This window comes from Podarcis vaucheri (genome assembly GCF_965113315.1).
Source record: "Podarcis vaucheri genome assembly, chromosome: 5".
Lineage (NCBI taxonomy): Eukaryota > Metazoa > Chordata > Lepidosauria > Squamata > Lacertidae > Podarcis > Podarcis vaucheri.
The window spans coordinates 66,190,055-66,206,089 of record NC_138763.1 but is presented as its reverse complement, the minus strand read 5'-3'; the positions used below and the strand labels follow the sequence as shown (position 1 = coordinate 66,206,089).

At 40.4% G+C, this 16,035-nt stretch overlaps 1 protein-coding gene across 3 annotated transcripts in view; it reads left to right on the top strand.

Annotated features, from left to right (window-relative positions):
• The window catches only part of TNKS2 (tankyrase 2), a 34,227-nt gene that overhangs the window by 12,075 nt on the left and 6,117 nt on the right, over positions 1–16,035 (top strand). Inside the window, exons 7-24 of one of the 3 annotated variants that reach the window (XM_082222015.1) lie at positions 2,047–2,113; positions 2,791–2,977; positions 3,426–3,547; positions 4,317–4,408; positions 5,129–5,207; positions 5,578–5,749; positions 5,925–6,014; positions 7,136–7,215; positions 7,470–7,615; positions 8,400–8,565; positions 9,426–9,645; positions 10,456–10,565; positions 12,004–12,192; positions 13,065–13,314; positions 14,327–14,409; positions 14,602–14,722; positions 15,233–15,330; positions 15,666–15,740. In XM_082222015.1, coding sequence (XP_082078141.1) covers positions 2,047–2,113; positions 2,791–2,977; positions 3,426–3,547; positions 4,317–4,408; positions 5,129–5,207; positions 5,578–5,749; positions 5,925–6,014; positions 7,136–7,215; positions 7,470–7,615; positions 8,400–8,565; positions 9,426–9,645; positions 10,456–10,565; positions 12,004–12,192; positions 13,065–13,314; positions 14,327–14,409; positions 14,602–14,722; positions 15,233–15,330; positions 15,666–15,740 — 2,347 coding nt within the window. The remainder of the gene's footprint in view (positions 1–2,046; positions 2,114–2,790; positions 2,978–3,425; positions 3,548–4,316; positions 4,409–5,128; positions 5,208–5,577; positions 5,750–5,924; positions 6,015–7,135; positions 7,216–7,469; positions 7,616–8,399; positions 8,566–9,425; positions 9,646–10,455; positions 10,566–12,003; positions 12,193–13,064; positions 13,315–14,326; positions 14,410–14,601; positions 14,723–15,232; positions 15,331–15,665; positions 15,741–16,035) is intronic. The other 2 variants (XM_082222017.1, XM_082222016.1) reach the window with 2 other exon arrangements.

Sequence of the window (16,035 nt, the reverse complement as noted above, 5' to 3'; positions counted from 1 at the left end):
TCTCTCCCCGATGCTTTTTAACATCTTTATGCGCCCCCTTGCCCAGATTATCCGGAGCTTTGGGCTGGGCTGTCACCAATATGCTGATGACACTCAGCTCTATCTGCTGATGGATGGCCACACTGACTCGGCCCCGGACACACTGACCAGATGCTTGGAAGCTGTGGCTGGATGGTTTCGTGGGAGCTGATTGAAACTAAATCCTTCGAAGACAGAGGTCCTATGGCTGGGTCGGGATGGTATGGGGATGAGGGACCAACTCCCTTCTCTTGAGGGGGCCCAGTTAGTGCCATTGCCTTCCGTTAAGAGTTTGGGTGTAATCCTTGACGCCTCCCTTTCCATGGAGGCGCAAGTTACAGCAACAGCCAAGGCGACATTTTTCCACCTTCGCCGCATCAAGCAGTTGGTCCCTTACCTTTCCTGCCCCGACCTGGCCACAGTGATCCATGCGACAGTCATCTCCAGGCTTGACTACTGTAATTCGCTCTATGCGGGGCTGCCCTTGAAGCTGTCCCAGAAACTCCAGCAGGTACAGAATGCTGCAGCGAGGCTCCTCACGGGGTCTCTGCCATGGGAGCATATTCATCCAGTGCTTTACAAGCTGCACTGGCTCCCGGTGGAGTACAGGGTCAGATTTAAGGTGCTGCTTTTGACCTTTAAAGCCCTTCATGGCCTAGGACCCTCGTACCTACGGGACCGCCTCGCCTGGTATGCCCCACGGAGAGCCTCAAGGTCCATAAATAACAACACCCTAGTGGTCCCAGGCCCTAAGGAAGTTAGATTGGCTTCAACCAGAGCCAGGGCCTTTTCAGCACTGGCCCCAACTTGGTGGAACGCTCTGTCTCATGAGACCAGGGCCCTGCAGGATCTGATTTCTTTCCGCAGGGCCTGTAAGACAGAGTTGTTCCGCCTGGCCTTTGGCTTGGAGCCAATTTGATTCCCTCCCCCCCCCCATTTTCTTTTTTCTTTTCCTTCTCCTGCAATGAGGCTACATTTTAATATTTTAATGTTCCATTATTTTAATGTTGTATTTTATTTTTGTTTTTAAGTTGTAATCATTCATCTTGTTTTTATTATTGCTTGTAAGCCGCTCTGAGCCCGGCCTTGGCTGGGGAGGGCGGGGTATAAATAAAAAATTATTATTATTATTATTTAGATTTATCTCTGAAATGGGCATGCCACAACTTGTGGCACTTTGTTCAAAGAATAGGCCATCTTAACCGGGCATTTAGAAATTCTAAATTCAGAAGCCCTCTTGGACATTAACTTTATTTGAAAGGGTTGGGATGCCTTAGCAAGCCCCACTTTGGGGGGCATATAATCTTTGCCAGTTTGTGCACCCCTTCATGAGTTGAAACACAGTCTTCTTAAACATAGAGGGGTGTAAAGACTGGCAAATGTGTTGCACCGGAGGAGGCATTTCTTGCCAACTGCTTCCATTCTTACCCGTGTAATTTCCAATCATGTGGGAAGGGAATGACTGATTGGCGCTTTAATCAGATGATTACATGAAGCTTTTCATTAAATAAAAAGGCATGTTTTAACATGGACTTGCATGAGAACTATGCAGAGTCTTTCCTCCAACATGTTGTACTAGGTCAATCCAGGGGTTTTATAACTGTTGCATTCCTTCAAATTTTGTGAGTTAATTCTGCAGTCTGTTATCTTCAATTACAGGCTGATCATCTGCAAATATTTATTTTTTACCACATCGCTGTCTCTAATGCCAACTGACTTTCTTTGTAATCTAATTTAACTTGATTGAACGTCTCCAGTTAAAAACAACAATATTATTTGTTGACTTCAGTAGGACTTAATTGTTATAAGTTGACCACCCAGTTGTTATGCTTTTGAAGAGCATTGAGCCCAATGACAGAGAAACTCCCCACCCCCACCCCCAGCCAATGTTTGGTTTTTCATTTTATCAGATGAATGTTTGGGCTTTCTGTTTGATACTAATAATGAACTGTGTTTGACAATATTTTATTTGTTGAAGGAGATTTTTCAGTGTTCATGTGCTAAGTTATTGGGATTTCCCCTCCACAGAGATCTTGTTCCTCTTCATAATGCTTGCTCCTATGGACATTACGAAGTAACAGAACTTCTAGTAAAGGTTAGTTTCTTAATTGTGTGCAATTTTTATGGGAAGGCTATTGCAATTTTGTTTCTTTCTGTTTTGGTATTTTGAAAATTACTTCCTGTCACCTAGATTTTTCAAAATGGTCATTGAAGTATGCATATTATTTAATGTGTAACCCATCTTAGATTGCATGAGGTAAAAGAAATTATGGAAGAAAATGTTGGACTGATTGTGTTTAGGGCTTGTATGTCTGAAAATGCTAAATTTACACTTGAGTTTCTGTATGGGATCAAGTAATACTACTTTTTCTTTTGATAAAAATGTCTCATGAGAGAAACATGGGATTAGGAGAGTGATTCAAGATAAAGATACTGGGCTTCTGAAATTACTGTAATTATAATGGTTGCAACAACCACTTGCCCAGCATGTTTTGAGATTGTTCCTAGAAGTATTGGTCTTGGGTTTTTTGTTTTTTTTTAAGGAAACTCAAGTTCAAACCATTTATGGATAAAGGCATGTGTCTTGTCATGAAGCTAAACAGTCACTGTTTGAAGGAAAGGAGGACTACTAATCTAACATTAGAGTTCTCAACCTTCTGTATATGAGTGTTTATGGGGTCATGTTAAGATGGGTCATGTCTTCCCTATGACATCAGAGTTCTAGTTCAGTATTATCCAGCATAAAATCATAAGTTATCTTTCCTCTCCTAGCATGGAGCATGTGTGAATGCAATGGATCTGTGGCAGTTTACTCCTCTGCATGAAGCAGCTTCTAAGAACAGAGTGGAAGTGTGTTCTCTCTTGCTGAGCTATGGTGCTGATCCTACACTGTTAAACTGCCATAATAAAAGTACAATCGACTTGGCCCCAACACCTCAGTTAAAAGAACGATTGGCATGTGAGTATAGAGGAAATGGGATTGACTGAGAAGAACTGATGGACATGAACACCCCCCCCCCCCAGTTTCCAGTAGGGACCCACACTTTGTAGCCAGCCATTATTTGTGATACCTACCACCCTTCTCCCCTGAGTCCTTTAGTATGCACAAAATCAGAGGCAAGGCCCTGCCCCTCTCCCATACAATTTTTTTAAAAGTTTCTAGTATCAAGACATTTAAAGGCATCTTTCCCCCCCTCAAGACTAGGCATGATGACTATTCTGTGAGAAGACAAATTTACTATCTTTTTGAAATTAGAAGAACCATTCTTAATGATTTCTGCAAATGTGTCTTAATGCAGAACAGTGTGTGTATTTGTTTGAAAGTAATTCTATCCTAGCAGCAATAAGATGTACCTTTGATAATGGCTTGAGACCTATACATCATGAAATCTTGTTTTCTCTTCTAGACGAATTCAAAGGTCACTCACTGCTACATGCTGCAAGGGAATCTGATGCAGCTCGCGTAAAAAAGCACCTTTCTCTTGAGACTGTAAATTTCAAACATCCCCAGACTCACGAAACTGCCTTGGTAATTTGTTGAATATATATTTATGTTGTGTGGTAGCTAAACTAGGCAAGTTGACATGCAGCTATTTTCCTTTTAACCAGCTTTGGTGGCCATACTGTTTAACATGCATTGTTGTTTTTTAGGCATAGTTTATCCAAATCCATTTGTTGATAGTTCCTTGAATTTCATTCATCTCTAAAATACTGATTAAGGAGAAGGGAACAACTAAGACCTGAGTAAAAGGTGTAGGGCCTGTGTGGCTTCTGCATCTGGTCCTCAGCTACCCTTCCTTGTCCCCTGCCCCCCCCCCCCCCCGCATGCAGCAGTTAGTCTTAAAACCAGCCTCCCATTGGAGCCCATGGAAGGCATTTTCAGGTCTTGATTGCCAAATGGGGTGGGTAGGGTACAGTTTGGGAGAGCATGTTAACCTCCAGCACTATGACCCCTCCAAATGACAGTTATGCTTTTTTTCAAACTTAATTGGTGCATGGGAAGCATTTTCAAGGTAGTTCAACATGGAAAGAGCATCCCAGTTGACTTTAATTCAAGGCTGTTTCTACCCTAAGTGCTGGTTGGGGGTGTGACCTTTCTGTTGTGGAGATGGCAGTGGTGGAGGCTTAACCCTTCCCAGAGGTAATCTCCATGAAAATCATTCCTCCCAAGCACTTAGGCCTGAAAAAAATGCTCCCATATTTCCATGTGGTTTGGTTTAAAAGTCACATATTTTCATATGGTTTGGTTTCACCATAAGCTGATAAGCAAATGATATAATGATTTCACTTTTTAATAGCACTGTGCTGCTGCATCTCCATATCCTAAAAGAAAACAAATCTGTGAACTGCTTTTAAGAAAAGGAGCCAACATCAATGAAAAGACAAAAGAGTGAGTTTTCATTTCACTTTTTTATTCCACCCTGCTTCCAAGCATCTCAGGACAGTCCTTCCATTAGTGGTTTGGAAATTGTCCAGTTTGTGATAAACACCATGATTGTAGATGCATACAACAGAACAAGTTAAGATTGGAAGAAAGGGAATCTAAATGCTGCCAAAGTCCTTCTGGCCATGTGAGATGAGAACTAGGGAGACAGGTGAAGCCTCTGGTTCATTCCAGTGTGCAGACTTAGTTGCCATAGAATGTGCTCACTGCATAACAAGTCAACTTCAAACCATGGTTTATGAAACTATCTTGTTGAAACCATAGTTAACGTCAGCCGTAATTCCAGGTGCAGGCAACATGACAAATTGTAATTAACTTGAAACAGAAGCAAAAGCTTCTGAACTACTTGGTTGCATGGAAGGAGGAGAAGGCTGCAGCTTGTTCTGGTTTGTGGACTTCATGGTAAACTTTAACAGGACATGCAGATGTAGCCATTGACTTGTCGAAGGCCACACAAAGATTATTTTAATATTGCTTTTATCACTGTATAGTACCTTGCTATATTTTTATGAGAAGTGCAGTTTATAAATACTTAAATAAACAATGCATAATTGGAGTCCTCCCCAGTTGCAAACTGATGCTCTAGCCATTGTATTTGCATACTAATTATCAATTATCAGTCTAATAAAATTCAGTGAAAACTGTCATTACTTTTTTAAAATCAAGCTTCCTGACACCTCTCCATGTGGCAGCAGAAAAAGGTCATAATGATGTTGTTGAAGTAGTCTTGAAACATGAAGCAAAGGTATGAGCCACTTAATTGTAATCAGGCATATTTTCGTATATAATAAAGTAGAGAATTGCAAACCTGCAAATTTTGTAACTTACTCCTAATAATAACCTTCAGGCATGTATCTTTTTGTGATTTTCCCAACTGTTACATTCTTGGCATTATATAGAGACTAAGATGAAGATTTTTGGGAATGTTTGAACTCTTGATAAACAGTCCATTTTTGCTGTAAAGATGTTTTGCAGGCAATAAAATTTGCAAACCAATATTCCACACTGTAGTTTTTTGGTTTTTGTAAGTGGAATTCCTTCAGATTGTCCTTGAAAAATGTGTTCTGCACACTTTTATGTTAATGATATTTTTAACATTCTGTGGTCATCTCTAGGTCAATGCTTTGGATAACCTTGGGCAGACATCTTTGCATAGAGCAGCACACTGTGGTCATCTGCAGACCTGCCGCCTGTTGTTGAGCTCTGGGTGTGATCCATCAATTGTGTCACTGCAGGGTTTCACAGCCTCTCAGATGGGAAATGAGAGTGTTCAGCAATTATTACAAGGTAATAATTTTAACACTTCTGCCTTGTCAATGTATCAGCTACTTAAGCAATCTTTAGAATTTTTTTTCTGTTGGAACTGAAAAATAATTGATGTGTATGATTTGCAGTACCAGCAAATGTTTGCTGCACTACAAGCTAAAACTAATTCTGAAACCTTCATCCCTTGCGCCCACAGATTCTTCTCCACCTGAGGAACATGCTGAAGGAACTTCAAAACAGAAAAAATGTCATGGGCAATTAATGGTGGCCTGTTTTCTTAGAATAGGTACAAATGCTTGGCCTTGCTTTTTCAGGCTAGGCTATTGCACAATGTTAAAGTGGGGGAGTGTTGTCACTCTTCTTCAAGTGACTCCCTTTTCCAATTCAGAGACGAAGAGCGTAATGACTGCTGGTTCTCTTCTTTCTTTCGTCTTGCTAAAGTTATGTCTACAGTATAAGATTGTGTGTTGCAGTTGCAACTTTAGTTGGCTGTTTCATGAACCTTTGTCATTCAGCTGGTGGTAATTATCTGACAGTTTGTGTATGTTAATACTGCATACTGTAATTCATTATGAAAAATACTTATGTTTCAGTAAAAAATGTCAGGTTCAGTTCCAACAGTGCATGTCTAATTTTGCATTAATAATAGTTCTGCAGCTACTTGTTGTACCTGAGTTTCTCTAACTGGTAATTGAAAGTTTAGTTGGTATGTTCAGTTAAATTGTAAATCAAGCCTTTTGTCTAGGATAGTTATATTTTTATATACTATGAGATCTCAAAATGGTATTCCTCTAAGGCAGTGTTTCCCAAACGTTTTTGGGCAACGGCACACCTGTTTACCAGAAAAAAATCTCGCGGCACACCACCATTAAAGCCCCGCCCCGTGACGTCAGCGCGCAGCGTCACGCCGGGAGGGACGCACAAAAGTGAACGTTTTTTCCCTTCCCCTTGCCGGGGTGGGAGGAGGCAGCAGAGCGAGGGACTGAGGGACGGCGGCAGCTGAGGCGGCGGCGGCTGTTGTGGTGGTGGCGGCGATAGCGGGCGGAGGAGGAGCCGTCGCCAGGAGTTGCTGCTGCTGCTGTTGCTGCTGCTGCCCGGACATGCCGGCCTCCTCCTCCTCCGCTGTCTCGCGCTCCTCCCTTTTGCGCGCGCTGCCCCGCCGCTCGGCACCACCACCGCGGAGCCGCCCCCGGCTCGACGCGGATCCTCGCCGCCGCCGCCTCTCGCCGCCCGACTCGCCCGCCTCCCTCCCACGGCACACCAGCCGGTGTCTCACGGCACACTAGTGTGCCGCGGAACACCGGTTGGGAAACACTGCTCTAAGGGTTAGTATTAATGACTATTTATTATTGTCATCTGTGCTATTTGAACTTGGTTAAGTAATTTATACCCTCATTTATTTTATAGAAGGTGTCCCTTTAGGCAACTCAGAAGCAGATCGGCAATTGCTGGAAGCTGCAAAGGCAGGTGATGTGGACACAGTAAAAGTAAGTTTAGAAACGGATTGTGGCTTTTCTTTCTCTCAAAAATATGACATATATAAGTGTTGCAGACTAATTTGTGAATATTATTCTCAGGTCTTCAGAGATGAGAAAACATTGAAAATTTAGATAGCTATTTTAATTGCTTTGAAACACAAAATCATATAAAAGTTCTGATTTCAAGACAGTTGCTTTGGGGGGGGGGAGTTGGCTGAATATTTGGCTGAAGTAACGTGTGTCTCAACTGTTGTGTTCCTTAGAAGTTATGTACGGTACAAAGCGTGAATTGCCGGGATATTGAAGGCCGCCAGTCTACTCCCCTCCACTTTGCAGCAGGATACAACAGAGTATCAGTGGTTGAGTATCTTCTGCAGCATGGTGCTGATGTTCATGCAAAAGACAAGGGGTAAATATTCCATTAAATAGCTCATAGTGAATGTAGGGAGTGGAGCAGAGGGAGGAGGACAATTCTCCATTCTTTGTGTTAGTGCCTGTATTGGATCAAGAATGCTTTGGGTGGGGGCTATGCTTCAAATATTTTTTTCTAGAAAAAATAGGTATCATAGGGTATCATGGCTTATCCCCCCCCCACTCATAATCCTTTCGTCATCTAAGTTTAGTTTCAGTATATAGATAACACATTATCCACCACACAAGGCTAAATGTTCCCTCAAGCATATATTAAATGTCTAAGAATCTTAGAATTCTAATCCCCCTCTATACCTTCAGCGGCTTAACATTTGCAAAGCCTGGAACCCCAACAACTGGTGCTTCTAGCTGATGTCAACTTTACAAATTACAGAATTATGATGGCTGTATGATCTTTGTGTTGACCTTAAATATATACACTGCATTAATCTTCCCCAATCTGGTGCCTATGCTGATCAGAATTGTAGTTCAAAATATATGGAGGGTACTAGGTTGGGGAAGACTGCTTTGTAACTAGAGGCTATTTGAATTAAATGTATCTAGTTGACTAAAGTATTCAATTTATCTCCATATGAACACATAATTCTTCGTGCACTTCTTCTTTCTGAAATAATTTTGTTTTTAATAACAACTATACTTAACGGTATGTTTAGGTCAGTCATTAGAAAATTGAGGTATTTTTTAAGATACTGAAAATGTTAGCCAAAATTAAGGCACCCTGCCCAGTGATGCTGATGGATGTTTTTCCTTCATATTTTCAGAGGCCTTGTCCCTTTGCACAATGCTTGTTCTTATGGACACTATGAAGTGGCTGAACTGCTGGTTAAACATGGTGCAGTTGTCAATGTAGCTGATTTGTGGAAGTTCACTCCTTTACATGAAGCTGCTGCAAAAGGGAAATACGAGATTTGTAAGCTTCTGTTACAGGTGCGTCACATGAAAAACTGAAGCATGTTTCAGTTTCATTAGTTTGCTTATTTCCATTTAGTGCTATTAAATTTGTTTTTTAAAGAAATGTTTCAAACTATCCCATGTTCTATATTAGAGCAACTACCACAAGATTCACCTTGTGTCTGCTGTATTTAGAAGCAGTCCACTGTGTTTCATTTCTGTGCCATATTGTTCCCATTCAATTCATTATTTGGGTTAAAATCTGATCTTTTAAATCTGAAGTTGTCTTTCATCCCCATGGATTATAATGGGGAATTAAGTGGATTAAGCCTGCTAAATGTTGGACAGACTTTCTGCAGGAACCTTTAAAAGTGTTTGTGTGTTTGTTTATTTTATATACTGCACGTTCATATAAAATGCTGCAAGACTGTTTACAATTTTAAAACACAATACTACAGTAAATGTCAAATGCATTAGTAAAAGCTAGACCTATCCATGAAAATGGAAGATCCCACCACCTCGCTCACCCTCTGCTTTTCCCCAATCAGCTTGGTTTCATTTCTCAGGAAAGGGAAGGTGGGAGAATGGTTGTGCATTTAACCTTTTGTGGGGTGGGGGGAAATGAGGATGCTTGGAGGGTCCATTAGCCTCCTGAAGATGCCTTGTTAATAGCAGGACCCAAGTCAGCAACACGGAACCCCAACCCAAATCACCTTGGTTTGCCTCATTAATTGGGGTACACATAGAGCTGGTGAGCATTCTTAGTATATTTGAATATTTGTTAATAGAGAAAGAAATAATCAGCTGACAATGATACAAATCTTAAATATGTTTCTACTTGAGTTATGAACGCTAATGAATGTGTTGTTGGGTTTTTTTTCTTATCATCAACATAGCATGGAGCTGACCCCACAAAGAAAAACAGAGATGGAAACACTCCATTAGACCTTGTTAAAGATGGTGACACAGATATTCAGGATCTCCTTAGAGGAGATGCAGCTTTGCTAGATGCTGCGAAAAAGGGCTGCTTGGCTCGGGTGAAGAAATTGTGCTCCCCTGATAATGTAAATTGCCGTGATACACAAGGCCGACACTCTACTCCACTCCACTTGGCAGGTTGGTGTTGCCATATTAATGCATTTTTTAAGGATCTGTCTTGGACTAGAACTTGTAAAGGGGTTATTTAAAGTAATTGGATTGTAGTCAGCAGTTCCAAAAGCCAAAGGCAGGTCCTCAGGCTAATCTTGCTTTTTTACTTCCTTCCCCCTGCAGTCTTCTGTACCCTCCAAAATTGCTATTTAGACAGTTACAATGGGTTACATCCAATCTTTCTCTTTTCTTTCTTTACACTCCCCTTCACCCTGAAAAAAGAAATCTCTCCAGAGCATTGGAGGCCCAGTGGAAAAACATGGGCTGTATTGTTCTGTACCAAGGGAATTGAATTTTGGTTGAGAGATCTTACAAAAACCCCACCTGGTTTTAGGCAACCTTTCACACTCAGTGCAGTGCAGCCTACACTGTTCAGGAGGGCTTCCCTGCACCTCTGGAGGGGGGCGGGAAAGGGGAAGAGAGATTGGATACAACCCAATGAAATTGTCTCAATAGTAGAAAATAGCAAGAGTGACGGGTGACTGTGCAAGTCTAGTATCTCAGCCTTGTAAGCTTGCTAACAGCACCTCATGGGAATGGACGCACACACACAAGGCTGAACATGGAAGGCTATGTATGTGAAGCTTGTGTTTTGCCTTTGAGTTGGGCTTCTCCATCTCAGAGTATACATATAACCGTGTTTACTCGGCAATTAAAAAAAAATAGTTCAGAATTTTATGGTTCAGGTAAGCTGGAAAAGAAGTTTGTTGATACATTTATAGTAATATTTTTCAGGTGCCTTTTGATAATCCGTAAAAAAAATTATTCTCTTGCTAGCTGGTTACAACAATTTGGAGGTTGCAGAATATCTGTTACAGCATGGAGCTGATGTAAATGCACAAGATAAAGGGGGTCTAATTCCTCTACACAATGCAGCATCCTATGGGGTAAGTATATCATAAACTCTATGGGAAGAAGTGAATGATTGAACCAGAAGATCTAAAATTTATTTGAGCACAAATCAATGTTTGTTGATGTTTGCTTAAATACAAAATTGTGTGTTCACTCTCCCAGTATTTTGCCTGGATACAGCCCAGGGTGTATGAGGGTTTTCTAAACTTCATAATATTTGTGGAAAACAGTTCTTTTTCGTAACTCAGTATTGAGTAATATACACACACACACACAGGTGTCCCTCATGCTGTTTCAACTCATGTGTATTTGCATGTTTACTTTCAGTGAATTCCAACTCAAGCTGTTGATTTTTACACCTATCTACTGAGAACTTGTAGTTAAAACTTCTGTTGTTACTGCTCTGATTGTGTGTCTCTCCCCCCCCCCATCTCACTCCAAAGAATATATGGGATAGAGGCATACTGCTAACAGACTAGAAGCAGTACTTCCGAAACCAGCTGCCACAGATGATTTTGGAGGGTGAGGGTCAATGTTTTTAGTTACAAGCGCAACTCTAGTGAGGAAGGGAATCTAACCAGGATAGTTTAGATTGTGAGAAACTAAAGTTTACAGGCAAGATTAAGCCATTTCTTACTTTTATTTCCTGATCTGCTCTCTAATCCTAGAACACTTCGAAGGAATAGTTTCCAAATTAGGCTGATGGTTAGAAGTAGAATACCACAGAGGCAACCGTCTCTGTGGTTCTGTGAACCAAGTTATACACTTTGCTAATGCCCTGAATAAAGAAAGTGTATGAATACATTTGATTTCTTGCAGAACAAGTGTTCTTTGTACAAACATTGAGTGTATAGACTGTCACAGGCTTCCTAGATATGGAGATTACCCAGCATGATGTTCCCTAGGAAAGGCACTATCCAGACATTCCCCATTCTAGTGACCATCATAACAGGTAATCTCCATAGCTATGTTCTACTCACAATATTGTAAAACAGATATGCTGTTAAGCATGCTGGTTGTTTACACACATGGGTAAAAGATTACATGTAGATGGGGCTAGGGTTTAAGAGCATGGAGTATGAACTAGAAGCTGTCTGCTCAAATCTCAACTTGGTATTGAGGTCATTTGATGGCCTTGGGCAAGAAGCTGTCTCTCTCTCCAGCAGGCTGTTCCCAATGCCCCACAGTCTCCCTGTATAGAGATGAAGACAAACAGTTTAATAAGAAAGGCATTTCTAGCAATATCATATCTCATATTAGAGCTTCCAAAACAGGGTGGCTATTTGAACAAACCACAAAACAGGGTGGGGCGAGCTGACCTGCGTGCAATAGCGGAGTACCGAGACTTGAACTGCCCTCTTTGTTTTGATGGAATGTATTTTGCAACGTTCACTTTTTAGGAAATCCAAAGGAAAATTGCAGCAAACTTTCCCCCCCAAGGGTTGCACTACATAAATGTATTTTATTTTCCAGCATGTAGATGTAGCAGCTTTACTTATAAAGTATAATGCGTGTGTAAATGCTACGGACAAATGGGCTTTCACACCTTTGCATGAAGCAGCCCAGAAAGGAAGGACACAGCTTTGTGCCTTATTGTTGGCACATGGAGCTGATCCTACTCTGAAAAACCAGGAAGGACAAACGCCTTTAGACCTAGTCACCGTAAGTGATGGGATTTTTTGAGAAGTTTGCATTAAGCTTCAGTTCCTGGCTCCTGACCCAGACATGAAATTTGAGAGATTAAAAACGTGTTGTTATTATGGTGGGCTGGAAGCTAAAAAGCAGTTCTCTAAAGTCGGGACTGAAGATGGACTCAAGGAATTTAGTTTAGGTGTGGCTTTTGGAAGTACATTTTTCAGAGAGGAGATGAACTATGTTATTGAATTTGTGCTCATTTACAAACATATTGCTTGATGTTATTACCTAGTATTTTCTGGGCTACTTTATGTCTTCAAGTTAAACTATTGATAGCGACCTGCCATTCACAGCTTGTGACTAAAAATGTCCAGGCACAAAACTCGCAACACAGAATTTCTTACTTAGTATAATGTTAAAGATAGCATCATTGTGCACTCTGTGGCACCCTAGGAGCTTGCAGTTTATATTTAGCCTAGCATCATAAGCATACTTTCCTGGAAGTAATCCTCTTGAACTTAAGGGGACTTCTGAGTAGGTATGTATAGGGTTGCATTGCCAATCTTTCTACAATAGTGTTTGCCACATTAAAAAAAAATGGTCTTTTTACCTTTTTAATGTGTGAGGTGGGGTACACTGCAAGTGCGTGATTTTTGTATAGGATTTGTCTCTAGGGTCATGCCTTTCATTGCATTGTAATTCTACACAAGCAGACTCTGGATAAGAGTGATAATATATCTGGTGATACTGGTAAATAGCAGAATGTAAGAAAACTTGGCTTCTTAGGATAGCTCAAGTAAAAGGCCACTCACTGTAAATGTTACCTTGTCTTCATATATGCTTGAATAAATTTGTGAATGTCTTAATGATATTCTAATTTTTTAAATTCTTATTTTCAGGCAGATGATGTTAGTGCATTATTGACAGCTGCCATGCCACCTTCCGCCTTGCCATCTTGTTACAAGCCTCAGGTTATAAATGTATCTCAAAACACAGCATCTTCAGCAGATTCACTTTCTTCTGTTCCATCCAGCCCTTCTAATCTTTCTGCTGCCAGTAGCCTTGACAACTTGTCTGGTAGCTTTTCTGAACTTTCAGTTGTTAGTACAAGTAGTGCTGATGGGGCCGCTGGTTTGGAGAAGAAGGAAGGTGAGTCCTTCCTTTACTGATGAATTGGCTTACTCAGATGGGTGGATGATTTATGAAGAATTAGGACAGTCCACACATGCATCAAAGACTGCAACATATACCAATGGTGCTACAAGTGGTATTCCTATCCATACCAGTTTCATTATTGCAGACAGATAGAATCTGATGTAACTTTAGGCACAGTAGTGCTCTGCAGGTCATTCAGTGAAAGGCATGTATGTGTGATTTGGATTTTAGATAAATAGATATATCCAAAAATGGTCTTTTCTGTTTCTTAGTCATATGCCAATACATTTTTTTTTCAGGGCAACTTGATTAGCCGTATGGTAGAAAGATTACTTGAATGTGAGGCTTATGTGTGTTAAATTTACGAATGGTTTCTCACACAATGCCCTCATCCTCCCAGTGCCATTCCTGTAGTTATTTCGGAAATAATTTTTTGTACTTCCACTTTGTTGGATTTATGTACAGGTTTGAGAAGATTTCCCTAAGAATAAATCGAGCTAAATATGTTTTAATTTGATTGTATAGAATATAAGGTCAGCAAGTACTTTGATTTTATACTTAAAACACGCATTGTCTTCATTCACAGGTCAACCATAGTTAATAGTTTACTGGGATTGGGTCATTTTGCCCATTTTGCTACAGTCCCCAGCTTAATTGTGTTAAACAAAAATTCTAGTTTGGATGTGTTGCACTACACACAAACTATGATTTGTACCCAAAGTTTGTTCTTGACTTGCTGATCATAATTTTAATATTAGCACTAAGCCACAGATTATGGGTTTGTTTCTCTTGTGGGAAGGAGCACAGCAGGCAAAATCAGCATGCTTACTGCAGACTAGTGCCTATGGTTTACCATGAACTTGTAAAGTGTGCCACAGCATGTCCCAAGTGTTATTGGACCTGTATCCAGAAGATTGTTTCTAATTTATACTCTCGTGAACCTGCAGAAAAGGTAAAATACACTTAGCCCTTTAATATGCAACTAATGTCCGCTTTTCTTATACAGTTTCAGGTGTTGATTTTAGCATAAATCAATTTGTGAGAAATCTTGGACTTGAACATCTAATTGACGTATTTGAGAGAGAGCAGGTGCGTAGCTTTATTGTTAGGGAAACAAGTTGCATGATGCAAATGTAAAATGAGAAATTTTAAATTGCGCGTGTGTGTGTGTGCGCGCACATAATAGCTTCAGTTCTTAGCAACTTGAAGTTTTCCATGCTGAAGATCTGTGCTGTAATCGAGCTTAATGTGAAACTGCATTTATGTTACTTTTCTTTGTAGATAACATTAGATGTACTGGTTGAAATGGGGCACAAAGAATTAAAGGAAATTGGTATTAACGCTTATGGGCACAGACACAAAATAATAAAGGGAGTTGAAAGACTAATCTCAGGACAACAAGGTATGTTGCAGATGAAATTTTCGGGGTTGTGTTGCAAGTTGTGGAGGAAAAGAGGAAGGGAACATATTGATGTGGAGGTGTGGGCTTAATACCGCTCAATGTCACCCTAAGTTTTTTGGGGGGGTTTTAGAGCATGTTTGTGATATGCAAGCTCATTTTTCTATAGTATTGGAACCAGGAAACCTTGCAAGCAGAAATTATTATGTATTACATGAATTCTGTGGCTTGAATCCAATAGTTACATTAGCGCAAGGACTTCTTGCTTGCACAACAGAATTTGCAGACTCCCCAAAAACCTGTTCCAGACGGTTGGGGAAAAAACCCAGGACAGATTCAGGCACAAATTGAGGGAAGAGTGAGGGGAAAGTTTAATTGTGCAACCAGAAGTCCTTGCACTAAGAACAGCTTTGTTGGATATGAACATTTAGTTCTAAAACTACAACCTTATCTATTATATATTTTTAATTGAGCTGTATGTGTCTAAATATTAACGGTTGCATTTTCTCATAGGTCTTAACCCCTACCTAGCTTTGAATACTTCAGGTAGTGGAACAATCCTCATAGACCTATCCCCTGATGATAAAGAGTTTCAGTCAGTGGAAGAAGAGGTATATCTTTCGATTCATATTCCATATAAAAAAACTCACAGTTGTGTAATCAGATGTAATAAACTTAATTCATTTTTTCAGCCTTGGCTGATTCAGTGTTAAACACATGGTCTCATCCTCATGTTGTTTTTTAATTTTGTTATTAATCATTGTCCCCAACTGAGGAGACAGCATTACTTGAGATAAGATAGGCCAAGCAATTCTTGTGACTTTCCCAAATACCCTGAACTAATATAGTGCTGACATGTATTTGCTGTGGATGGGCAATTTTTTATTCAGCACAATGGAATCTAATAAAAGTTATGGTTAGAGAGTCTTTGTTTATTCCACTTCAGATGCAGAGCACTGTTCGAGAGCACAGAGATGGTGGACATGCTGGCGGGGTTTTCAACAGATACAACATCCTAAAGGTAGCTAATTGGTGTGTCTGTCACCAAGAAGTCATTGTTTGTGCTATCAGTTCTTGCCCTTGCCCTTGGATTAATTGTGCAGTCTGGAAATATATACTGTGCCAAGGAAACAAAAACTGGATTTGTAATGAATTAGAAACAAATGTGCAACTTTCAGTTTATTGACAATGCTGTCAGTAGGCTGTTAAAGAAGTAGAAACACTTCAGTGGGAAGAAAACTAAGATGAGTTGTGGCATTAATAAATGTTATTATGACCTAAGATGTCATGGTCTAGAGGCCATGGGTGATTTCCAG